At 43.7% G+C, this 27,254-nt stretch overlaps 1 protein-coding gene and 4 non-coding genes across 5 annotated transcripts; 3 read left to right on the top strand and 2 right to left on the bottom strand.

Moving 5' to 3' along the window:
• Positions 1 to 5: 5 nt before the first annotated feature.
• trnaq-cug (transfer RNA glutamine (anticodon CUG)) lies at positions 6 to 88 on the bottom strand. Its single transcript has one exon. It is a non-coding gene; the product is annotated as a tRNA-Gln (tRNA).
• Positions 89 to 6,523: 6,435 nt separating this feature from the next.
• On the bottom strand, positions 6,524 to 8,981 carry LOC132451273 (uncharacterized). The gene is made up of 2 exons (XM_060043640.1): positions 7,877 to 8,981; positions 6,524 to 7,731 (listed from the first exon to the last, which is right to left on the bottom strand). The coding sequence occupies exons 1-2, from the start codon at positions 8,420 to 8,422 to the stop codon at positions 6,919 to 6,921; spliced, it is 1,359 nt and encodes a 452-aa protein (XP_059899623.1). The 5' UTR covers positions 8,423 to 8,981; the 3' UTR covers positions 6,524 to 6,918.
• A 4,418-nt stretch (positions 8,982 to 13,399) lies between these two features.
• Positions 13,400 to 13,482, top strand: trnal-cag (transfer RNA leucine (anticodon CAG)). Its single transcript has one exon. It is a non-coding gene; the product is annotated as a tRNA-Leu (tRNA).
• A 2,507-nt stretch (positions 13,483 to 15,989) lies between these two features.
• Positions 15,990 to 16,072, top strand: trnal-cag (transfer RNA leucine (anticodon CAG)). The gene has a single exon. It is a non-coding gene; the product is annotated as a tRNA-Leu (tRNA).
• A 10,585-nt stretch (positions 16,073 to 26,657) lies between these two features.
• trnal-cag (transfer RNA leucine (anticodon CAG)) lies at positions 26,658 to 26,740 on the top strand. Its single transcript has one exon. It is a non-coding gene; the product is annotated as a tRNA-Leu (tRNA).
• The last annotated feature ends 514 nt before the right edge of the window (positions 26,741 to 27,254 follow it).

Genomic DNA, 27,254 nt, shown 5'->3' with positions numbered 1-27,254 from the left:
TATAATGTCAGAAGTGGGATTCGAACCCACGCCACCAGAGGAGTCTACGACCAGAACGCAGCGCCTGAGACCGCTCGGCCATCCTGACGTCTTTCATCAGACCCTTCAAATCAATAAACACAACACACCATCATGGTTACTGCTCTCGTATGTACAAATGTCCGTAAAACAAGGACCGATTATAAACCACAGCTTCCATGCGCTGTAACCTTACCATAGTTACATGGATTACACTACTTACATAAACTAATGCACAGACACGGACGTGCACACACACAGATTGAGACAAAAAGTCACCCCTCTCATTACCCATTTACACTACCCCACCGCAGCCAGCCAGTCACTTTGAGTTTAAATCTCATTACCTTTTCCAAATGTTCTCCATATTACAAAGTTTGAACAGATAATCACAAACAACGAGATCCAATTGTAGTGTCAGAAGTGGGTTTCGAACCCTCGCCTCCAGAGGAGACTGCGACCTGAACGCAGCGCCTTAGACCGCTTGGCCATCCTGACGTTTTTTAACCTAGTCTACGAATCAATAAACACAACACACCATCATGGTTACTGCTCTCGTATGTTCAAATGTCCGTAAAACAAGGACCGATTATAAACCACAGCTTCCATGCGCTGTAACGTTACCATAGTTACATGGGTTCCACTACTTACATTAACTAATGCACACACGCAGGTTGACGAGCACACTCACACACAGATTGAGACAGAAAGACACCCCTCTCATTTACAATTTCCACTACCCCACAGTTGCCAGCCAGTCACTTTGAGTTTAAATCTCCTTACCTTTTCCAATTGTTCTCCAAATTACAAAGTTTGAACAGATAATCACAATCAAAGAGATCCAAATGAAGTGTCTTAAGTGGGATTCGAACCCACGCCTCCAGAGGAGACTACGACCGGAACGCAGCGCCTTAGACCGCTCTGCCATCCTGATATATTTCAGTAAACCCATCGAATCAATAAACCCAAAATGCCATCATGGTTACTGCTCTCGTATGTTCAAATGTCCGTAAAACATGGACCCATAATAAACCCCAGCTACCATGTGCTGTAACCTTACCATAGTTACATGGATTACACTACTTACATAAACTAATGCACAGACACGGTCGTGCACACAAAGATTGAGACAGAAAGACACCCGTCTCATTTCCCCTTTCTACTACCCCAAAGTAGCCAGCCAGTCACTTTGAGTTTAAACCTCCTTTCCTTTTCCAAATGTTCTCCATATTACATAGTTTGAACAGACAATAACAATGAACAAGATCCAAATAAACTGTCAGAAGAGGGATTCGAACCCACGCCTCCAGAGGAGACTGCGACCTGAACGCAGCGCCTTAGACCGCTCGGCCATCCTGACGTATTTCAACAGACCCTTCGAATCAATAAACACAACACACCATCATGGTTACTGCTCTCGTATGTCCAAATGTCCGTAAAACAAGGACCGATAATAAACCACAGCTTCCATGCGCTGTAACCTTACCATAGTTACATGGATTACACTACTTACATAAACTAATGCACAGACACGGACGTGCACACACACAGATTGAGACAAAAAGACACCCCTCTCATTACCCTTTTACACTAACCCACCGCAGCCAGCCAATCATTTTGAGTTTAAATCTCCTTACCTTTTCCAAATGTTCCCCATGTTACAAAGTTTGAACTGATAATCACAAACAACGAGATCCAAATGTAGTGTCAGAAGTGGGATTCTAACCCACACCACCAGAGGAGACTGCGACCTGAACGCAGTGCCTCAGACCGCTCGGCCATCCTGACTTATTGCAACATTTGCCTTCGAATCAATCAACACAACACACCATCATGGTTACTGCACTCGTATGTTCAAATGTTCGTAAAACAAGGACCGATAATAAACCCCAGCTACCATGCTCTGTAACCTTACCATAGTTACATGGATTACACTACTTACATGAACTAATGCACACACATGCACGAGCACACACACAGATTGAGACAGATTGACACCCCTCTCATTTCCCATTTCCTCTACCCCACCGTAGCCAGCCAGTCACTTTGAGTTTAAACCTCCTTACCTTTTCCAAATGTTCTCCATATTACATAGTTTGAACAGATAATAACAATCAATGAGATCCAAATATAATGTCAGATGAGGGATTCAAACCCACGCCTCCAGAGGAGACTGCAACCTGAACGCAGCGCCTTAGACCGCTCGGCAATCCTGACGTATTGCAACAGACCCATCGAATCAATCAACACAACACACCATCATGGTTACTGCTCTCGTATGTTCAAATGTCCGTAAAACAAGGACCGATAATAAACCACAGCTTCCATGCGCTGTAACCTTACCATAGTTACATGGGTTACACTACTTACATTAACTAATGCACAGACACGGACCCCGAGTGCAGGAAGGGGGGGCCTGGACTTTCATAATCTTCGCTCGGTAAATGTAAAGGATGTTTGGTCGGATGTTATGACAAAGAATCATAATGTGAATGGGAATATTCTATTAATGTCTTGATATCATCTTTCGTCTCAACACTTCTGCTGCAGCCGCTTAAAGTCTCACTCCGAGAACCTTAAAATATGAATCAATCCATTAGAAGTATGAAAATATCTTCCCGGTCGTGCAACAGGGCAAACAAGGTGTCCTTTGTCATCTACGTTTCGAGACGATTGCAACAGTGCCACACATGATCATATTTGAATATGTTTCGGGGTAGTAATTAGCTGTCGATTTTGGAGGCCTTTCTCAATAATGACCAGCTATAGATTTGCTTCCCGATGGAGATTTTTGACAAATTACATGTTAATTAGCATCTACACGTTAAGCTGAGTCCAATGAGATCAAGCTCGCCCTCTTGCTACACCGAGATCATGTCCTAGACCTAGGTGTACCATGTAAAATACATGTTACCATTAGCTAGAGTGTCATGCTTGGTGTCATTGGACTCATCTCAACGTGTAGATGCTAAATAACATGTCATTTGTCACAAATTTTTATCGGGAAGCAAATCAATAGCTGCTCATTATTGATTAAGGCCTCCAATTTTGACAGCTAATTACTACCATTAAACATGTTCGAATATGCTCATGTGTGGCACCGTTGTAATCGCCTGGAAGCGTAGATGTTGAAGGACACCTTGTTCATCCTCCTACGCCACCGGCAAGATATTTACATGCTTCTGATTGACTAATGAATTGATTCAGCTATTCCCCCAGAAGTCTGGGGTCAAAAGGTCAAAAGGAGACGGCACCAGCCCCGTTGAAAAAAATAGAATACCACCCAACACACTCAGGAGATTAATGATATTTAAATTATTATGACCATGAAGTCTTTATTTGCATGGGTTTACATTTCGTTCTGTGTAGCATGGAAAAATCGGAGAAACACTCCCATTCAGAATGCATTGGTTTACATTTCGTTCTTTGGAAAACAGTTCTTTTGTAATAATATTTGAGGGAATATTTTTTTGTTGTTGTTTTAGCAGCGAAATGCACCGTGTGCGTGTGCGTGTGTGTGTGTGTGTGCGTGTGCGTGTGCGTGTGTGTGTGTGTGTGTGTGTGTGTGTGTGTGTGTGTGTGTGTGTGTGTGTCACGCTATTTTATGTTGAAATGCGACGTAATCCAGTGTTCACGAAACGTACACTGTCAACGTATGCTTTTGGCGACTGGGTTGGCTCTCAGATATACGTGTTTCTAACAAGATGATATCATTAAAAGTTACATAAAGTAACAGTTTAATAACACAAACGCAGGAAGCACGTGAGCTGCTATAGCGAAAGCAGCCCACAACCTGACGTCGTTGAAACATGCGAGCGAGCCGATCAAATCCTAATAACTATAAAACTAAAGATCAGACACAATCACTGACTGAAGATTATGCAAGTAAAGCCCTGTTTACACCTACCCGATAGTGGGCCCCGATGGTGCCCGATGGCTAAATCAGCAGCTATCGTTATAACATCGGGAAATAGTGTGGTTGCATCGGGAAACACCGTTGCTCTTCCCGGGAACATCGTTAGACAACGGGAAGAAACGGGAAGAAATGCTCAATGATCGGGCAACAACGGGCAACATCGGCAAAGAACGAAAATGTTTGTTAATTTTGGGTCTATCGGGGTAGAATCGGCTACCAGGTGTTTTTATGGGCTAATCGGCTATAATCGGGAATAGAACGGGAGTATAACGTAAGACATCGCAAGTCGTTCGGGAGTTTTCCTGGAGTACATCGGCTATATTCGTTAATCTTCCGCGCTTTATCGTGTTTTAACGTCTTTATATCGGCAACCTCAACACACGAAAGACCCCCGAGAGACACCCGACGTCTCTAGGGAAGACATACGGAATAGCACGTTTATTACACGAATGCACACGAATTACACCCGATAGAGTCACGCTATTTATTTTTTACCCGAATTAGACACGATGAAAGCCAATCTAACCCAAATCATACAGATTGCAGGCCGAATTATACCGATGGACTAACGAGAAATAACGATTGTGACCAGATTGTGTTAAGGAGACCCTCGATCTGTCACTTGGTATAAATAGGGGGGGGGGGGGGCGAAATTTTGCTTCAGCATATCTCTTTGGTAACCAGATGATGAGGATGGATGTCCTGATGAACCAAAGAAGACTCAGACTAGAACTGATGAACTGGCAACTCCAGCTCAACCACCAACATAATGCTAACAATATGCTCATGGTTAGAGTTGCAGAAGAACATAGTCGAGTCCACCAAAGAAGAAGACGTAGAAGAACATGGTGGGTGAGACCCTGGATTGGGAGAAGGCTAGAACTTGGCCAGTACAGTCGTCTCTTGGAAGAGCTGAGGTTGGAGGATGTTCCAGCGTTCCGGAACTTCCTCAGAATGGAACCTGAGCTGTTTGTTGAGATCCTGAACCGTGTGAGAGACAGCATCTGGAGGCAGGACACTTTCTACAGGAGAGCTCTCAACCCAGGCCTTAAATTAGCCCTGACCCTGAGGTATCTAGCAAGTGGGGACTCCTACCACTCCCTCATGTACTCGTTCAGAGTGCCCGTGTGCACAATAAGTGTGTTTGTGCCGGAAGTATGTGAGGCCATAGTTCTAGCCTACAAGGATGAAGTGATTGCATGCCCTGCGACACCAGCTGAATGGAGACCAATAGCTGAAGAGTTCTCCAGAAGATGGAATTTCCACCACACCCTTGGAGCCCTAGATGGGAAGCATATCGCCATAAAGTGTCCGAAGCATGCAGGGTCAAACTATTATAATTACAAACAGTTCCACTCCATCATTTTGATGGCCCTGGTAGATGCACAGTACAAGTTCTTATGGGTAGATGTCGGTGCCATGGGTTCTGCAGGAGATGCCAATGTGTTCAACCACTCAGAACTGAGGGCCTGTATCGATAACGAAACCATAGGATTTCCACAACCTGATCCACTTCCAGGTGATGATGCAGACATGCCATACTTCCTAGTTGGGGACGATGCGTTTGCTCTCAGGACTTGGATGATGAAGCCTTACTCCAAGCGACACCTTGCTGATCCAGAACGCATCTTTAATTACAGGCTTTCCAGGGCTCGTAGAATTGTGGAGAACGGTTTTGGAATCTTGTCACATAGATTCCAGTGCTTGTTAACAACCCTCCAGCAGGTTCCTAGTACGGTGGAATCCATAGTCCTGACCTGTGTGTGTTTACATAACCTGATCCGGATCAGACATCCCATTGAAGGTCCCCAGTGTGCTGACCAGGAACGTGACGATCAACAGATGGTTGATGGAGCCTGGAGGGATGACGTGAGGCAACTCTTGCCAATCCGTGGCCCAAAAAGGGGGAGGGAGTCTGAGGAAGCGAAGATCCAGAGGGATTATTTGAAGGCTTACTATTGGTCACCCAGGGGTGGTGTACCATGGCAGATGGACATGATATGAAGTGATCCATGACATTGTGTTGAAATGCAGAACATTGTGTGAACATTGTGTAAGCGAAGGACATTGTGTTTGTATATGAACTGTGACCTGATTAGTTTGAGTGAATTTTTTTGTCATTTGGTGCTTTGTGTCAAATTTGTGTTGAAGTGAATATATGTACCATGAATTGGTTAATAAAAAAGAAATCAATATTACTCCTGGTACTAAGAATTAAATTATTTTTTAAAGTTCATAGTCATATTCTTAGATTAATATTTATGTAATGTCAGGAATTAATTAATATTGACCCATAATTTTTTTTAAAACAACGCAAATTTAGAAAAGAATATGTTTTGCTTCCATGAATATGTTTCAGAATTTTTAATTTCTTATTTATAAATATATTTATTTTGAAGGAATGAACACTTTTATAGTTAAAGGGACACATCACCCATTTAGAACCGGCGTCCTATCATTATGAAATCGCTATTGTAATATAAATATATATATAAATAAATATCAGTCTAAAACAGTCTCCCCTCGGCCTTCTCCCCAGCTGGAGAAGGCCAAGGGGACGCGTCAAATGACGAGAAGGCCAAGGGGAGACTGGTTTAGACTGATATTTATTTATATTACAATAGCGATTTCATAATGATAGGACGTGTGATCCGTGTGATTTGATAATGATAGATCGCTGGTTATAAATAGGTGAAGTAACCCTTTAAATTAGAATGGTTCATTCATAATTGTTTTTTTATTAAAATTGTATATCAGAAATGAACAACTGTAAGGGAAATTTTACAATATATTATTACAAATATTACAGAATATTACAATTATTCATTCCCATAAAAGGGGAAATAATTGTTTTAAAACAATTTATTAGAACAGTGGGGGATTTATTAGAACATAATAAAAACATATCAAATAATTTCAACAATATAACACTAACCCAATCACACTAACATATAAACAACATCAATTATCACATTACAATAACACTAGTCCTGATACTCATGCTCCGGGGGGTCACTGGGGGTCTCCAAGTTTGACCTCTCAGATGCCAACTGGGCCATAAAGGACAGGGAGGACAGTCCGGAAATGTTCAGCGCATCCAGCTGAGTGGGAGTGCTGGAGGATCTCGGTGCAGTGGTCTCAGGTCGTACCAGACTGGCCTCAGGTCCAGAAGGCCCTGGTCCCCCCCACATAGAATCTACACTAATACTCCTGGGAGGCGCCATGCCAGTGTAGTCAGCCCGACGTCTCTCCTGCTGGGCTACAAATCTGGGCTCGTGGTTCAACGGATTATGTAAGAGGTGGAAAGATGTCTGTGGCATGGGCTGCATGATGGGCTGTGGAACAGGGGTGGTCACCTGGGCTGGCTGGTCAACATAGTTCATCAGGAGTGCAAAACACTCCTGATAGAATTGTGGCTGTAAATGAGACCGGACACGTGTCTCCACCATAGAAGCCATGAACGAGCCAAACATGGAGCTAGTTGGAATGTTCACTGGTTGTTCCAGAACAGACCGGACCTGCCTCTGGAGGGATTTGTTGGCATCCTGTTGTTCCTGCAGCTGGGCCACCAAATCCATAAAACCTGTAGGCTGGGTAGCCTTGCCCTTCCCCTTCTCCTTCCCCTTGGTGGAACGGTCGGTGGAGGTCGAAGGGCCACCTGTGTCTCCCTCGGGTTCTGGCTGTGTCAGCATGTCCATCGGCTCCGACATGTGACCTTCATCTGAGGACCCATCCGAGGACCTCGGTGCTCTGGACACGGTAGCTGAGGGCTGAGAAGCTGCTATCTTCTCCTTCAACTGGAAAGACAAAATGGCAAAAAAACATTAAGTGACATGCAAACAAATTTTCATGGAAATGGCATCAGGAGTATATAAATGGAATATAAATGCAATCACATGTTATTTATGTGGAAATACCAATCTTATTACATGTGATACTTACACTATGAGCCACTCTGGTTGGCTGACGGACGATGTGATCCAGGAGGAATCGAAAGGTGGCCACCAGGTACCTGTCCCTGTCCGTCTTGCTCATGTCAACCTCCTGCCCTGAGACTGTGTGGAGGAGTTTCCCAACCCGAGTCCTGGTAGAATGGTACCACCTAATGAGCTCCTCATAGCTAACTCCAAGGTCCTTGGCCATGTCCTCCCACCTCCTCTTCTTCCTCTCCGTGTTTTTAAAATCCCTAGAGCCCTTCGTATATATCTCTGGGTGGTCCTTCAACCAGTCGGCCAGCAACTGCTGCTGATCATCGGTAAGGTACACCGGCTTTTCACGCCTCCTCTTGGTTGGCACATCGGCCTTGTGAGTGGCCTCAGGCTGCTCAGACTCAGAGCTAGCTGGTGATGCTGGTGGTGGAGTTGGTGGTTTGGGAGATGCTGCTGGGCTCGGCCCTCTGGGTGATGGAGATGAGGTGGAGGCTTCCCTGGCACCCATGGATCTACCCCTCCTGGCCTTACTCTGGGAGATCATCTTCTTTGGTCCCATTCTGGTAGTAGTTATGATGAACAAGGTTTTAATTCGATAATCCAAATGTATGAGAATAACGAGATGTGCACTGGTTGGAATTTAGAAATATTAAACGAATCGGCTTAGAAAATCGGGGGTTAAATATCCATCGCGCGGACGCCCGACTGGTCATGCGCGTCGGGTCTCGGACGAGTCTATTCCGTGGGGGATCGGGTATCTATCGTTACGCATCGGGTCTCTTCCGCTATATTCGGGTCTACATCGGCTGGAATTCGGCCGGAAATCGTGGCTGATCGAGTCATCACCCGATTGTTTACCATTATTCGGCTTACAATCGGGCTGGGATCGAGACTACATCGGGTCTTTTCACCAAAACGTGGTAACATCGGGTCACTTCGGGTGTCTTCCCTGGCATGAATCGTTATGTTATCGTTATAACATCGGGTATGTGTAAATGCTACCCCGATAAATTGACCCGATCATACATTTTTAGCCCGATGTCACCCGAATCACCCCGACTTCCACATCGGTAGTCTATCGGCCATTAGCGGCCATTAGCGGGATGGTGTAAACGGGGCATAAAGAGTATATTTCTCGCTAGAAATGTTATTAGAAACACGTTTAACGGTGAATCGGTCCTAAAATATTGCATTTCCCATTCAGATAATAAAGATTAATAAAGATCATACACATTCACTGATTGAAGATTATGTAAGGAAAATGTACATTTCTCGCTAGAAATGTCATTAGAAACGCGTTTAATGGTGTATCTGTCCTAAAATATTGCATTTCCCATTCAGATAATAAAGATTAATATAAGCTACGCCGTGTTCCGGAGCCGCGGGGGATTCTGGGGATTGGGGTTGTCAGTTGACAAATGGGGCTTTAGTTAACTTGTTTTGTTGTTAGGATTAAGTTGGGTTAATGGGTTCGGGATGTTATGTGGTTGTGTGTTATTCTATTAACATTGTTCGTGTGTTCATTGTTGTCGACACCGTCACCGAGAGTGACGTGACCATCGTTTCGTGCAGCTGTTCCGTGTTGAAGTCTCGTTCAATAAAAACCAACTCTCGTTGTCGAGCGTTCAATAAAAACCAACTCTCGTTGTCGAGCGTGCCCCCCCCCCCCCCCCCTACAAACGTGTCTCCCCCCCTCAATAAACGTGTCCCTCCCCTTCAACTAACGTGTTCCCCCCCCCCCCCCCTACAATCGTGTCGTCGTCGTCCCCCTCAACAAACGTGTCTCCCCCCCACCTCCCCGGTCAACAACAGTCTACCTCCCCCCCCCCCCCCCCTAAACAATCGTGTCCACAATTTGCCGCGAAAGCCGTGAAACCCAAACCCCGAAACCCGCCTCCACAGCGGCACGCGTGGATACTGTAGGTATAACACGCTATTTTTTACGTTGAAATGCTACGTATCCAGTGTTCATGGAAACGTACACCGTCAACGTTTTTTCTTGGCGACTGGGTTGCCTCTGGAGGCGTGGATTAGAATCCCACTTCTGACACTACAATTGGATCTCGTTGTTTGTGATTTTCTGTTCAAACTTTGTAATATGGAGAACATTTGGAAAAGGTAATGAGATTTAAACTCATAGTGACTGGCTGGCTGCGGTGGGGTAGTGTAATTGTGTAATGAGAGGGGTGTCTTTTTGTCTCAATCTGTGTGTGTGCACGTCCGTGTCTGTGCTACAGGCACTGGGTGCGAAACATAGGGTCGGGAGACCCACCCCGTCTCCACCCACTCCTCACCTACAAAGCTCTCCACAACCTAGCCCCCAGTTACCTCTGGACTACTATGTATCCCCACATCACGACTCATTACGAATGGGTGCCCGGTCATTCAGCTGTGGAGATACCCTTGGAGAATATAGAAAGTGACGTAGTTCCCGCCCAGACGCTGATTGGCTGATACGTTTGCCACTTTGCATATTGACTTTTTGGATTCCTCTTTGGATTTCCTCTTTGGATTCCGTTTTGGATTCCGTTTTGGATTCCGTTTTGCGGATTGAAATGTCATTTGAATATCGCAACACACGGAGCGTGGCGAAGTGGATTGCAATCACGGGGACGCTAAAGCTTTTCAATTTGAATAAAGGAACTCAAAGAATTTGACAAAATGTTATTGTCTTTTTATTGTTATAACTTTTGCAAAAGTAATTGAGGATTGCATTGTCACTTTGCATATTAAAATACACTTTGAATAACGTATTTACAAATTACATTATGAAATTGCATAATGCATTGTCAATTGCATAACGTAATTACTTATTGAATTGCAAATTGCAAATTGCATTGCCATTTGAATTTTGCTACATATATGCTTCCATACAGGTGGGGTAGTGGAAATTTGAAATGAGAGGGGTGTCTTTTTGTCTCAATCTGTGTGTGACACTGTGTGCATGTCCGTGTCTGTGCATTAGTTTATGTAAGAAGTGTAATCCATGTAACTATGGTAAGGTTACAACGCGTGGGTTCGAATCCCACTTCTGACACTTCATTTGGATCTCTTTGATTGTGATTATCTGTTCAAACTTTGTAATATGGAGAACATTTGGAAAAGGTAAGGAGATTTAAACTCAAAGTTACTGGCTGGCTACTGTGGGATAGTGGAAATTGTAAATGAGAGGGGTGTCTTTCTGTCTCAATCTGTGTGTGAGTGTGCTCGTGAACCTGCGTGTGTGCATTAGTTAATGTAAGTAGTGGAACCCATGTAACTATGGTAACGTTACAGCGCATGGTAGCTGGGGTATATTATCGGTCCTTGTTTTACGGACATTTGAACAAACGAGAGCAGTAACCATGATGGTGTGTTGTGTTTATTGATTCGTAGACTAGGTTAAAAAACGTCAGGATGGCCGAGTGGTCTAAGGCGCTGCGTTCAGGTCGCAGTCTCCTCTGGTGGCGTGGGTTCGAATCCCACTTCTGACACTACATTAGGATTTCGTTGATTGTGATAATCAGTTTGAACTTTGTAATATGGGGAACATTTGGAAAAGGTAAGGAGATTTAAACTCAAAATGACTGGCTGGCTACGGTGGGGTAGTGTATGTGGGTAATGAGAGGGGGGTCTTTCTGTCTCAATCTGTGTGTGTGCACGTCCGTGTCTGTGCATTAGTTTATGTAAGTAGTGTAATCCATGTAACTATGGTAAGGTTACAACGCATGGTAGCTGGGGTTTATTATGGGTCCATGTGTTACGGACATTTGAACATACCAGAGCAGTAACCATGATGGTGTGTTGTTTTTATTGATTCGTAGGGTCTGTGATAATACGTTAGGATGGCCGAGTGGTCTAAGGTGTTGCGTTCAGGTCGTAGTCTCCTCTGGAGGCGTGGGTTCGAATCCCACTTCTGACACTTCATTTGGATCTCTTTGATTGTGATTATCTGTTCAAACTTTGTAATATGGAGAACATTTGGAAAAGGTACGGAGATTTAAACTCAAAGTGACTGGCTGGCTACGGTGGGGTAGTGGAAATTGTAAATGAGAGGGTTGTTTTTCTGTCTCAATCTGTGTGTGTGCACGTCCGTGTCTGTGCATTAGTTTATCTAAGTAGTGTAATCCATGTAACTATGGTAAGGTTACAACGCATGGTAGCTGGGGTTTATTATGGGTCCATGTTTTACGGACATTTGAACATACGAGAGCAGTAACCATGATGGTGTGTTGTGTTTATTGATTCGTAGACTATGTTAAAAAACGTCAGGATGGCCGAGCGGTCTAAGGCGCTGCGTTCAGGTCGCAGTCTCCTCTGGAGACGTGGGTTAGAATCCCACTTCTGACATTATATTTGGATCTCGTTGATTGTTATTATCTGTTCAAACTATGTAATATGGAGAACATTTGGAAAAGGTAAGGAGGTTTAAACTCAAAGTGACTGGCTGGCTACTTTGGGGTAGTAGAAAGGGGAAATGAGACGGGTGTCTTTCTGTCTCAATCTTTGTGTGCACGTCCGTGTCTGTGCATTAGTTTATGTAAGTAGTGTAATCCATGTAACTATGGTAAGGTTACAGCACATGGTAGCTGGGGTTTATTATGGGTCCATGTTTTACGGACATTTGTACATACGAGAGCAGTAACCATGATGGCGTTTTGGGTTTATTGATTGGAAGGGTTTGATGAAATATATCAGGATGGCTGTGCGGTCTAAGGCGCTGCGTTCAGGTCGTAGTCTCCTCTGGAGGCGTGGGTTCGAATCCCACTTCAGACACTTCATTTGGATCTCTTTGATTGTGATTATCTGTTCAAACTTTGTAATATGGAGAACAATTGGAAAAGGTAAGGAGATTTAAACTCAAAGTGACTGGCTGGCTACGGTGGGGTAGTGGAAATTGTAAATGAGAGGGTTGTCTTTCTGTCTCAATCTGTGTGTGAGGGTGCTCGTGAACCTGCGTGTGTGCATTAGTTAATGTAAGTAGTGGAACCCATGTAACTATGGTAACGTTACAGCGCATGATCGCTGGGGTTTATTATCGGTCCTTGTTTTACGGACATTTGAACATACGAGAGCAGTAACCATGATGGTGTGTTGTGTTTATTGATTCGTAGACTATGTTAAAAAACGTAAGGATGGCCGAGCGGTCTAAGGCGCTGCGTTCAGGTCGCAGTCTCCTCTGGAGGCGTGGATTAGAATCCCACTTCTGACACTACAATTGGATCTTGTTGTTTGTGATTATCTGTTCAAACTTTGTAATATGGAGAACATTTGGAAAAGGTAATGAGAGTTAAACTCAAAGTGACTGGCTGGCTCCGGTGGGGTAGTGGAAATGTGAAACGAGAGGGGTGTCTTTTTGTCTCAATCTGTGTGTGTGCACGTCCGTGTCTGTGCATTAGTTTGTGTAAGTAGTGTAATCCATGTTACTATGGTAAGGTTACAGCGCATGGAAGCTGTGGTTTATTATCGGTCCTTGTTTTACGGACATTTGAACATACGAGAGCAGTAACCATGATGGTGTGTTCCGTTGATTGATTCGAAGGGTCTGATACAATACGTCAGGATGGCCGAGCGGTCTAAGGCGCTGCGTTCAGGTCGCAGTCTCCTCTGGAGGCGTGGGTTCGAATCCCACTTCTGACACTATATTTGGATCTCGTTGTTTGTGATTATCTGTTCAAATTTTGTAATATGGAGAACATTTGGATAAGGTAATGAGATTTAAACTCAAAGTGACTGGCTGGCTGCGGTGGGGTAATGAGAGGGGTGTCTTTTTGTCTCAATCTGTGTGTGTGCACGTCCGTGTCTGTGCATTAGTTTATGTAAGTAGTGTAATCCATGTAACTATGGTAAGGTTACAGCGCATGGAAGCTGTGGTTTATTATCGGTCCTTGTTTTACGGACATTTGAACATACGAGAGCAGTAACCATGATGGTGTGTTGCGTTGATTGATTCGAAGGGTCTGATACAATTCGTCAGGATGGCCGAGCGGTCTAAGGCGCTGCGTTCAGGTCGCAGTCTCCTCTGGAGGAGTGGGTTCGAATCCCACTTCTGACATTTCATTTGGCTCTCGTTGATTGTGATTATCTGTTCAAACTTTGTAACATGGAGAACATTTGGAAAAGGTAAGGAGATTTAAACTCAAAGTGACTGGTTGGCTACGGTGGGGTTGTGGAAATTGGAAATGAGAGGAGTGTCTTTCTGTCTCAATCTGTGTGTGCGTGTGCTCGTAAACGTGCGTGTGTGTGCATTAGTTTACATAAGTAGTGTAACCCATGTAACTATGGTAACGTTACAGCGCATGGTAGCTGGGGTTTATTATCGGTCCTTGTTTTACGGACATTTGAACATACGAGAGCAGTAACCATGATGGCGTTTTTTGTTGATTGATTCGAAGCGACTGAAAAAATACGTCAGGATTGCCGAGCGGTCTAAGGCGCTGCGTTCAGGTCGCAGTCTCCTCTGGAGGCGTGGGTTTGAATCCCTCTATTGACATTATATTTGGATCTCATTGATTGTTATTATCTGTTCAAACTATGTAATATGGAGAACATTTGGAAAAGGTAAGGAGGTTTAAACTCAAAGTGAGTGGCTGGCTACGGTGGGGTAGAGGAAATGGGTAATGAGAGGGGTGTCAATCTGTCTCAATCTGCGTGTGTGCACGTGCATGTGTGTGCATTAGTTCATGTAAGTGGTGTAATCCATGTAGGCTAACTATGGTAAGGTTACAGAGCATGGTAGCTGGGGTTTATTATCGGTCCTTGTTTTACGAACATTTGAACATACGAGTGCAGTAACCATGATGGTGTGTTGTGTTTATTGATTCGTAGACTATGTTTAAAAACGTCAGGATGGCCGAGCGGTCTAAGGCGCTGCGTTCAGGTCGCAGTCTCTGGAGGCGTGGGTTAGAATCCCACTTCTGACACTACAATTGGATTTCGTTGTTTGCGTTTATCTGTTCAAACTTTGTAATATGGAGAACATTTGGAAAAGGTAAGGAGATTTTAACTCAAAGTGACTGGCTGGAAATGAGAGGGGTGTCTTTTTGTCTCAATCTGTGTGTGCGTGTGCTCGTAAACTTGCGTGTGTGTGCATTAGATTATGTAAGTAGTGTAACCCATGTAACAATGGTAACGTTACAGCGCATGGTAGCTGGGGTTTATTATCGGTCCTTGTTTTACGGACATTTGAACATACGAGAGCAGTAACCATGATGGCGTTTTTTGTTGATTGTTTCGATGGGTCTAATGAAATACGTTAGGATGGCCGTGCGGTCTAAGGCGCTGCGTTCATGTCGCAGCGGTCTAAGGCACTGCGTTCAGGTTGTAGTCTCCTCTGGAGGCGCGGGTTCGAATCCCATTTCTGATACTACATTAGGATCTCGTTGATTGTGATTATCTGTTCAAACTTTGTAATTTCGAGAAAATTTGGAAAAGGTAAGGAGATTTAAACTCAAAGTGACTCGCTGGCTAAGGTTGGGTAGTGGAAATGGGTAATGAGATGGGTGTCATTCTGTCTCAATCTGTGTGTGAGTGTGCTCGTGAACCTGCGTGTGTGCATTAGTTAATTTAAGTAGTGGAACCCATGTAACTATGGTAAAGTTACAGCGTATGATCGCTGGGGTTTATTATCGGTCCTTGTTTTACGGACATTTGAACATACGAGAGCAGTAACCATGCTGGTGTGTTGTGTTTATTGATACGTAGACTATGTTAATAAACGTCAGGATGGCCGAGCGGTCTAAGGCGCTGCGTTCAGGTCGCAGTCTGCTCTGGAAGCGTGGGTTGGAATCCCACTTCTGACACTACAATTGGATCTCGTTGTTTGTGATTTTCTGTTAAAACTTTGTAATATGGAGAACATTTGGAAAAGGTAATGAGATTTAAACTCAAAGTGACTGGCTGGCTGCTGTGGGGTAGTGTATTTGGGTAATGAGAGGGGTGTCTTTTTGTCTCAATCTGTGTGTGTGCACGTCCGTGTCTGTGCATTAGTTTATGTAAGTAGTGTAATCCATGTAACTATGGTAAGGTTACAGCGCATGGAAGCTGTGGTTTATTATCGGTCCTTGTTTTACGGACATTTGAACATACGAGAGCAGTAACATTGATGGTGTATTGCGTTGATTGATTCGAAAGGTCCGATACAATCCGTCAGGATGGCCGAGCGGTCTAAGGCGCTGCGTTCAGGTCGCAGTCTCCTTTGGAGGCGTGGGTTCGAATCCCACTTTTGACATTTCATTTGGCTCTCGTTGATTGTGATTATCTTTTCAAACTTTGTAACATGGAGAACATTTGGCAAAGGTAAGGAGATTTAAACTCAAAGTGACTGGCTGGCTACGGTGGGGTAGTGGAAATTGGAAATGAGAGGGGTGTCTTTCTGTGTGTGCGCGTGCTCGTAAACGTGCGTGTGCGTGCATTAGTTTATGGAAGTAGTGTAACCCATGTAACAATGGTAACGTTACAGCGCATGGTAGCTGGGGTTTATTATCGGTCCTTGTTTTACGGACATTTGAACATACGAGAGCAGTAACCATGATGGCGTTTTTTGTTGATTGATTCGAAGGGTCTGATGCAATACGTCAGGATGGCCGAGCGGTCTAATGCGCTGCGTTCAGGTCGCAGTCTCCTCTGGAGGCGTGGGTTCGAATCCCTCTTCTGACAATATATTTGGATCTCGTTCATTGTTATTATCTGTTCAAACTATGTAATATGGAGAACATTTGGAAAAGGAAAGGAGGTTTAAACTCAAAGTGACTGGCTGGCTACTTTGGGGTAGTAGAAAGGGGAAATGAGACGGGTGTCTTTCTGTCTCAATCTTTGTGTGCACGTCCGTGTCTGTGCATTAGTTTATGTAAGTAGTGTAATCCATGTAACTATGGTAAGGTTACAGCACATGGTAGCTGGGGTTTATTATGGGTCCATGTTTTACGGACATTTGAACATACGAGAGCAGTAACCATGATGGCGTTTTGGGTTTATTGATTCGAAGGGTTTGATGCATTACATCAGGTTGGACGAGCGGTCTAAGGCGCTGCGTTCAGGTCGTAGTCTCCTCTGGAGGCGTGGGTTCGAATCCCACTTCTGACACTTCATTTGGATATCTTTTTTATTGTGATTATCTGTTCAAACTTTGTAATATGGAGAACATTTGGAAAAAGGAAGGAGATTTAAACTCAAAGTGACTGGCTGGCTACTGTGGGGTAGTGGAAATTGTAAATGAGAGGGGTGTCTTTCTGTCTCAATCTGTGTGTGAGTGTGCTCGTCAACCTGCGTGTGTGCATTAGTTAATGTAAGTAGTGGAACCCATGTAACTATGGTAACGTTATAGCGCATGGTAGCTGGGGTTTATTATCGGTCCTTGTTTTACGGACATTTGAACATACGAGAGCAGTAACCATGATGGTGTGTTGTGTTGATTGATTCGAAGGGAAATGTTGAAATACGTCAGGATGGCCGAGTGGTCTAAGGCGCTGCGTTCAGGTCGTAGTCTCCTCTGGTGGCGTGGGTTCGAATCCCACTTCAGACACTACATTAGGATCTCGTTGAATGTGATATTCGGTTCAAACTTTGTAATATGGGGAATATTTGGAAAAGGTAAGGAGATTTAAACTCAAAACGACCGACCGGCTGGCTACGGTGGGGTAGAGGAAATGGGTAATGAGAGGGGTGTCAATCTGTCTCAATCTGTGTGTGTGCATTAGTTCATGTAACTAGTGTAATCCATGTAACTATGGTAAGGTTACAGAGCATGGTAGCTGGGGTTTATTATCGGTCCTTGTTTTACGGACATTTGAACATACGAGAGCAGTAACCATGATGGTGTGTTGTGTTGATTGATTCGAAGGGAAATGTTGAAATACGTCAGGATGGCCGAGTGGTCTAAGGCGCTGCGTTCAGGTCGTAGTCTCCTCTGGTGGCGTGGGTTCGAATCCCACTTCAGACACTACATTAGGATCTCGTTGAATGTGATATTCGGTTCAAACTTTGTAATATGGGGAACATTTGGAAAAGGTAAGGAGATTTAAACTCAAAACGACCGACCGGCTGGCTACGGTGGGGTTGTGTAAGTGGGTAATGAGAGGGCGGTCTTTCTGTCTCAATCTGTGTCTGTGCATTAGTTTATGTAAGTAGTGTAATCCATGTAACTATGGTAAGGTTACAACGCATGGTAGCTGGGGTTTATTATGGGTCCTTGTTTTACGGACATTTGAACATACTAGAGCAGTAACCATGATGGTGTGTTGTTTTTATTGATTCGTAGGGTCAGTTACAAAACGTTAGGATGGCCGAGCGGTCTAAGGTGTTGCGTGCAGGTCGTAGTCGCCTCTGGAGGCGTGGGTTCGAATCCCTCTTCTGACATTATATTTGGATCTCATTGATTGTTATTATCTGTTCAAACTATGTAATATGGAGAACATTTGGAAAAGGTAAGGAGGTTTAAACTCAAAGTGACTGGCTGGCTACGGTGGGGTAGAGGAAATGGGTAATGAGAGGGGTGTCAATCTGTCTCAATCTGTGTGTGTGCACGTGCATGTGTATGCATTAGTTCATGTAAGTAGTGTAATCATTGTAACTATGGTAAGGTTACAGAGCATGGTAGCTGGGGTTTATTATCGGTCCTTGTTTTACGAACATTTGAACATACGAGTGCAGTAACCATTATGGTGTGTTGTGTTGATTGATTCGAATGGAAAGGTTGAAATTCGTCAGGATAGCCGAGCGGTCTAAGGCGTTGTGTTCAGGTCGCAGTCTCCTCTGGTGGCGTGGGTTCGAATCCCACTTCTGACACTACATTAGGATCTCGTTGATTGTGATAATCAGTTCAAACTTTGTAATATGGGGAACATTTGGAAATAGTAAGGAGATTTAAACTCAAAATGACTGGCTGGCTACGGTGGGGTAGTGTAAGTGGGTAATGAGAGGGGGGTCTTTCTGTCTCAATCTTTGTGTGTGCACGTCCGTGTCTGTGCATTAGTTTATGTAAGTAGTGTAATCCATGTAAATATGGTAAGGTTACAACGCATGGTAGCTGGGGTTTATTATGGGTCCATGTTTTACGGACATTTGAACATACCAGAGCAGTAACCATGATGGTGTGTTGTTTATATTGATTCGAAGGGTCTGATGAAATACGTCAGGATGGCCGAGCGGTCTAAGGCGCTGCGTTCAGGTCGCAGTCTCCTCTGGAGGTGTGGGTTAGAATCCCACTTCTGACACTACAATTGGATCTCGTTGTTTGTGATTATCCGTTCATACTTTGTAACATGGAGAACATTTGGAAAAGGTAAGGAGATTTAAACTCAGAGTGACTGGCTGGCTACGGTGGGTTAGTGGAAATTGTAAATGAGAGGGTTGTCTTTCTGTCTCAATCTGTGTGTGAGTGTGCTCGTGAACGTGCGTGTGTGTGCATTAGTTTACGTAAGTAGTGTAACCCATGTAACTATGGTAACGTTACTGCGCATGGTAGCTGGGGTTTATTATCGGTCCTTGTTTTACGGACATTTGAACAAACGAGAGCAGTAACCATGATGGTGTATTGTGTTTATTGATTCGTAGACTAGGTTAAAAAAAGGTCAGGATGGCCGAGCGGTCTAAGGCGCTGCGGTCAGGTCGCAGTCTCCTCTGGAGGCGTGGGTTCGAATCCCACTTCCGACACTTCATTTGGATCTATTTGATTGTGATTATCTGTTCAAACTTTGTAATATGGGGAACATTTGGAAATGGTAAGGAGATTTAAACTCAAAATGACTGGCTGGCTACGGTGGGGTAGTGTAAGTGGGTAATGAGAGGGGGGTCTTTCTGTCTCAATCTGTGTGTGTGCACGTCCGTGTCTGTGCATTAGTTTATGTAAGTAGTGTAATCCATGTAACTATGGTAAGGTTACAACGCATGGTAGCTGGGGTTTATTATGGGTCCATGTTTTACGGACATTTGAACATACCAGAGCAGTAACCATGATGGTGTGTTGTTTATATTGATTCGTAGGGTCTGTTACAATTCGTTAGGATGGCCGAGCGGTCTAAGGTGTTGCGTTCAGGTGGTAGTCTCCTCTGGAGGCGTGGGTTCGAATCCCACTTCTGACACTTCATTTGGATCTCTTTGATTGTGATTATCTGTTCAAACTTTGTAATATGGAGAACATTTGGAAAAGGTAAGGAGATTTAAACTCAAAGTGACTGGCTGGCTACGGTGGGTTAGTGGAAATTGTAAATGAGAGGGTTGTCTTTCTGTCTCAATCTGTGTGTGAGTGTGCTCGTGAACCTGCGTGTGTGCATTAGGTTGAATCTCAATCCTTTGCTCGCTTCAAAATCTCAGCCCTTACCCTCGCTGTTGCGCGTTCACGCGCCGTGGAGCCATGTCCCAATACCAGTTTAAAGGTAGCTTAAGGGGTAGGGGGAGGGCTAACATCCCCTCAAAATTGAGATTTTCGATGGGCACCCTCAAAGCGCTTCAGTTCTGACTTGCTCCCACAATACCTTGCGAGAAAACGGAAAATCAAGAAATATCCTAGACAAGATGGAGGACGAAAAGATGCGACAGGATTGGAAAAACACAAATGTAAGTATTTTCTCTGTAATTAACTAGTAATTATTTTATTAATTATACTCTGCAGCCCGGCCGCGGGCTTCGAAGCCCGGCAGCGGACTCTCGGAAGTCCCCGGCCGATTTTCGTGGAAGATCGCGAAAGTCCCCGGCCGACTTTCGCAGGCCGCCCGACCACGGTTCTCGGCCGGGATGCATGCCCGATAACGGGCTCTGCAGCCCGGCCTGCAGACCGGGCTGCAGACCGGGATGCATACGACCGGGCTGGATGTCGTATGATATCCAGATCTTCCATGTTCTCGTGACTCAAGGGTAAAAATAAACTTTACTATACTAATATATTATATTAGATTAGATTAGATTAGATTAGATTAGATTAGATTAAATTAGATTAGGCTTTATTGATCCTTTTGGGATGACTCCCTCAAGGAAATTGATTGTCCAGTAGTTTACAGAAAGAAACACAACACAATATTAAATTATATACAATATAAGATAAACAATACACTCTAAGATAACAATAAAAAGTAAAATAAAAAGTAAACAGTAAACAATAATTATAATATAAGATAAGATAAACAATAAACTCTTAACTAACTAACTATAAAAAGTAAACAAAAAACAGTAAACAGTAAACAATAAACTCTTAGCTAATATAGAAAGTAATATTAGTAACATTATTAGTTATTAATTATTAATATTCTATAAGTAATATTATATATACTAATATATATATATTATATTAGTAATATTCTCTAAGTATTATTATACTAATATATTATATTAGTAATATTACATGGTTAATCAATGTATTTTTTGGCAGTACTATATTGTGTACATAGCTATCACATATTGTACGTAACATATGGCCATATCACCCAGTTCTGGCATATAATTCCTAATTCCTTTTTATTCGTTTTCTTTCAGGACATCGTTGAGTCCACTGCCACCAGCCCTCCCACCTCTCCCTCATGCTCCTCCACCCCAGGCACCTCTTCCACCACCCCAGGCACCTCTTCCAAGAGGAGAGTGCCAGGGGGCAGGCGAGGCATGAGGAGAGCGAGGCAAAGTTGGCAGAATGGTGGAGAAGATGTGATTCTCCACCATTCTCTCAAAAGATGAGAGAGTGTGTGTGTGTATTTTTAGGTGTGCGTTTGTGTGTATTTTTAGATGTGTGGTTCAGTGTTTCTTATTTAAATAAAGTGTTTCTTCTAAAGTGTTCTTGTTCTTAACCGATTATTATCTAAGGGTGCATTCACACTAGGCCTACTGGCCGTGGCCGTGGCTGTTTTAGCACCTAACCGTGCTCAAATCTGCCAGTGTGAGTGTGGCCAGTCTCGCCAGGCCGTGCCAATTACAAAATATAAATACCATTTCAGGTTAAACATCTTTACAATGGGTCTTGCTCGTTGCCCGAGACAATGGCAGCCAGTCTGTCTCTTGTAACATTACCAGGGGTCTGGTTATCTGCTAGGGGGCACAGGGAGGCCATGATGACGTCACAGGGTAGGGTTGTCCCATTTGGTAGGGGATCGGTTAGGGTAGCAATGAGGGGTAGCAATGAGCATGAGCAATGAGGGTTAGGGTTGAGATGTAGGGTTGAGACAGTGAGCAAAGAAACGGGATTGGGCCTTAGTTAATGTAAGTCGTGGAACCCATGTAACTAGGGTAACGTTACAGCGCATGATCGCTGGGGTTTATTATCGGTCCTTGTTTTACGGACATTTGAACATACGAGAGCAGTAACCATGATGGTGTGTTGTGTTTATTGATTCATAGACTATGTTATAAAACGTCAGGATGGCCGAGCGGTCTAAGGCGCTGCGTTCAGGTCGCAGTCTCCTCTGGAGGCGTGGGTTAGAATCCCACTTCTGACACAACAATTGGATCTCGTTGATTGTGATTATCTGTTCAAACTTTGTAATATGGAGAACATTTGGAAAAGGTAAGGAGATTTAAACTCAAAGTGACTGGCTGGCTACGGTGGGGTAGTGGAAATTGTAAATGAGAGGGTTGTCTTTCTGTCTCAATCTGTGTGTGTGCACGTCCGTGTCTGTGCATTAGTTTATGTAAGTAGTGTAATCCATGTAACTATGGTAACGTTACAGCACATGGTAGCTGGGGTTTACTATGGGTCCATGTTTTACGGACATTTGTACATACGAGAGCAGTAACCATGATGGCGTTTTGGGTTTATTGATTCGAAGGGTTTGATGAAATACATCAGGATGGCCGAGCGGTCTAAGGCGCTGCGTTCAGGTCGTAGTCTCCTCTGGAGGCGTGTGTTCGAATCCGACTTCTGACACTTCATTTGGATCTCTTTGATTGTGATTATCTGTTCAAACTTTGTAATATGGAGAACATTTGGAAAAGGTAAGGAGATTTAAACTCAAAGTGACTGGCTGGCTACTGTGGGGTAGTGGAAATTGTAAATGAGAGGGGTGTCTTTCTGTCTCAATCTGTGTGTGAGTGTGCTCGTGAACGTGCGTGTGTGTGCATTAGTTTACGTAAGTAGTGTAACCCATGTAACTATGGTAACGTTACTGCGCATGGTAGCTGGGGTTTATTATCGGTCCTTGTTTTACGGACATTTGAACAAACGAGAGCAGTAACCATGATGGTGTGTTGTGTTTATTGATTCGTAGACTAGGTTAAAAAAAGGTCAGGATGGCCGAGCGGTCTAAGGCGCTGCGGTCAGGTCGCAGTCTCCTCTGGAGGCGTGGGTTCGAATCCCACTTCCGATACTTCATTTGGATCTATTTGATTGTGATTATCTGTTCAAACTTTGTAATATGGGGAACATTTGGAAATGGTAAGGAGATTTAAACTCAAAATGACTGGCTGGCTACGGTGGGGTAGTGTAAGTGGGTAATGAGAGGGGGGTCTTTCTGTCTCAATCTGTGTGTGTGCACGTCCGTGTCTGTGCATTAGTTTATGTAAGTAGTGTAATCCATGTAACTATGGTAAGGTTACAACGCATGGTAGCTGGGGTTTATTATGGGTCCATGTTTTACGGACATTTGAACATACCAGAGCAGTAACCATGATGGTGTGTTGTTTATATTGATTCGTAGGGTCTGTTACAATTCGTTAGGATGGCCGAGCGGTCTAAGGTGTTGCGTTCAGGTGGTAGTCTCCTCTGGAGGCGTGGGTTCGAATCCCACTTCTGACACTTCATTTGGATCTCTTTGATTGTGATTATCTGTTCAAACTTTGTAATATGGAGAACATTTGGAAAAGGTAAGGAGATTTAAACTCAAAGTGACTGGCTGGCTACGGTGGGTTAGTGGAAATTGTAAATGAGAGGGTTGTCTTTCTGTCTCAATCTGTGTGTGAGTGTGCTCGTGAACCTGCGTGTGTGCATTAGGTTGAATCTCAATCCTTTGCTCGCTTCAAAATCTCAGCCCTTACCCTCGCTGTTGCGCGTTCACGCGCCGTGGAGCCATGTCCCAATACCAGTTTAAAGGTAGCTTAAGGGGTAGGGGGAGGGCTAACATCCCCTCAAAATTGAGATTTTCGATGGGCACCCTCAAAGCGCTTCAGTTCTGACTTGCTCCCACAATACCTTGCGAGAAAACGGAAAATCAAGAAATATCCTAGACAAGATGGAGGACGAAAAGATGCGACAGGATTGGAAAAACACAAATGTAAGTATTTTCTCTGTAATTAACTAGTAATTATTTTATTAATTATACTCTGCAGCCCGGCCGCGGGCTTCGAAGCCCGGCAGCGGACTCTCGGAAGTCCCCGGCCGACTTTCGTGGAAGATCGCGAAAGTCCCCGGCCGACTTTCGCAGGCCGCCCGACCACGGTTCTCGGCCGGGATGCATGCCCGATAACGGGCTCTGCAGCCCGGCCTGCAGACCGGGCTGCAGACCGGGATGCATACGACCGGGCTGGATGTCGTATGATATCCAGATCTTCCATGTTCTCGTGACTCAAGGGTAAAAATAAACTTTACTATACTAATATATTATATTAGATTAGATTAGATTAGATTAAATTAGATTAGGCTTTATTGATCCTTTTGGGATGACTCCCTCAAGGAAATTGATTGTCCAGTAGTTTACAGAAAGAAACACAACACAATATTAAATTATATACAATATAAGATAAACAATACACTCTAAGATAACAATAAAAAGTAAAATAAAAAGTAAACAGTAAACAATAATTATAATATAAGATAAGATAAACAATAAACTCTTAACTAACTAACTATAAAAAGTAAACAAAAAACAGTAAACAGTAAACAATAAACTCTTAGCTAATATAGAAAGTAATATTAGTAACATTATTAGTTATTAATTATTAATATTCTATAAGTAATATTATATATACTAATATATATATATTATATTAGTAATATTCTCTAAGTATTATTATACTAATATATTATATTAGTAATATTACATGGTTAATCAATGTATTTTTTGGCAGTACTATATTGTGTACATAGCTATCACATATTGTACGTAACATATGGCCATATCACCCAGTTCTGGCATATAATTCCTAATTCCTTTTTATTCGTTTTCTTTCAGGACATCGTTGAGTCCACTGCCACCAGCCCTCCCACCTCTCCCTCATGCTCCTCCACCCCAGGCACCTCTTCCACCACCCCAGGCACCTCTTCCAAGAGGAGAGTGCCAGGGGGCAGGCGAGGCATGAGGAGAGCGAGGCAAAGTTGGCGGAATGGTGGAGAAGATGTGATTCTCCACCATTCTCTCAAAAGATGAGAGAGTGTGTGTGTGTATTTTTAGGTGTGCGTTTGTGTGTATTTTTAGATGTGTGGTTCAGTGTTTCTTATTTAAATAAAGTGTTTCTTCTAAAGTGTTCTTGTTCTTAACCGATTATTATCTAAGGGTGCATTCACACTAGGCCTACTGGCCGTGGCCGTGGCTGTTTTAGCACCTAACCGTGCTCAAATCTGCCAGTGTGAGTGTGGCCAGTCTCGCCAGGCCGTGCCAATTACAAAATATAAATACCATTTCAGGTTAAACATCTTTACAATGGGTCTTGCTCGTTGCCCGAGACAATGGCAGCCAGTCTGTCTCTTGTAACATTACCAGGGGTCTGGTTATCTGCTAGGGGGCACAGGGAGGCCATGATGACGTCACAGGGTAGGGTTGTCCCATTTGGTAGGGGATCGGTTAGGGTAGCAATGAGGGGTAGCAATGAGCATGAGCAATGAGGGTTAGGGTTGAGATGTAGGGTTGAGACAGTGAGCAAAGAAACGGGATCGGGCCTTAGTTAATGTAAGTCGTGGAACCCATGTAACTAGGGTAACGTTACAGCGCATGATCGCTGGGGTTTATTATCGGTCCTTGTTTTACGGACATTTGAACATACGAGAGCAGTAACCATGATGGTGTGTTGTGTTTATTGATTCATAGACTATGTTAAAAAACGTCAGGATGGCCGAGCGGTCTAAGGCGCTGCGTTCAGGTCGCAGTCTCCTCTGGAGGCGTGGGTTAGAATCCCACTTCTGACACAACAATTGGCTCTCGTTGATTGTGATTATCTGTTCAAACTTTGTAATATGGAGAACATTTGGAAAAGGTAAGGAGATTTAAACTCAAAGTGACTGGCTGGCTACGGTGGGGTAGTGGAAATTGTAAATGAGAGGGTTGTCTTTCTGTCTCAATCTGTGTGTGTGCACGTCCGTGTCTGTGCATTAGTTTATGTAAGTAGTGTAATCCATGTAACTATGGTAACGTTACAGCGCATGATCGCTGGGGTTTATTATGGGTCTATGTTTTACGGACATTTGAACATACGAGAGCAGTAACCATGATGGTGTGTTGTGTTTATTGATTCGTAGACTATGTTAAAAAACGTCAGGATGGCCGAGCGGTCGAAGGCGCTGCGTTCAGGTCGCAGTCTCCTCTGGAGGCGTGGGTTAGAATCCCACTTCTGACACTTCAATTGGATCTCGTTGTTTGTGATTATCTGTTCAAACTTTGTAACATGGAGAACATTTGGAAAAGGTAAGGAGATTTAAACTCAAAGTGACTGGCTCGCTACGGTGGGGTAGTGGAAATTGGAAATGAGAGAGGTGTCTTTCTGTCTCAATCCGTCTGTGATTGTGCTCGTGAACCTGCGTGTGTGCATTAGTTAATCTAAGTAGTGTAACCCATGTAACTATGGTAAGGTTACAGAGCATGGTAGCTGGGGTTTATTATCGGTCCTTATTTTACGGACATTTTAACATACGAGAGCAGTAACCATGATGGTGTGTTGTGTTGATTGATTCGAAGGGTCTGATGCCATACGTCAGGATGGCCGAGCGGTCTAAGGCGCTGCGTTCAGGTCGCAGTCTCCTCTGGAGGCGTGGGTTCGAATCCCACTTCTGACACTTCATTTGGATCTCTTTGATTGTGATTATCTGTTCAAACTTTGTAATATGGAGAACATTTGGGAAAGGTAATGAGATTTAAACTCAAAGTGACTGGCTGGCTACGGTGGGTTAGTGGAAATTGTAAATGAGAGGGTTGTCTTTCTGTCTCAATCTGTGTGTGAGTGTGCTTGTGAACCTGCTTGTGTGCATTAGTTAATGTAAGTAGTGGAACCTATGTAACTATGGTAACGTTACAGCGCATGTTCGCTGGGGTTTATTATCGGTCCTTGTTTTACGGACATTTGAACATACGAGAGCAGTAACCATGATGGTGTGTTGTGTTTATTGATTCGTAGACTATGTTAAAAAACGTCAGGATGGTCGAGCGGTCGAAGGCGCTGCGTTCAGGTCGCAGTCTCCTCTGGAGGCGTGGGTTAGAATCCCACTTCTGACACTTCAATTGGATCTCGTTGTTTGTGATTATCTGTTCAAACTTTGTAACATGGAGAACATTTGGAAAAGGTAAGGAGAT

The sequence above is a fragment of the Gadus macrocephalus genome, chromosome 2 (assembly GCF_031168955.1).
Source record: "Gadus macrocephalus chromosome 2, ASM3116895v1".
Classification (NCBI taxonomy): domain Eukaryota; kingdom Metazoa; phylum Chordata; class Actinopteri; order Gadiformes; family Gadidae; genus Gadus; species Gadus macrocephalus.
Note: the sequence above shows the minus strand (reverse complement) of the source record. Positions and strands in the feature narration are given on the sequence as shown.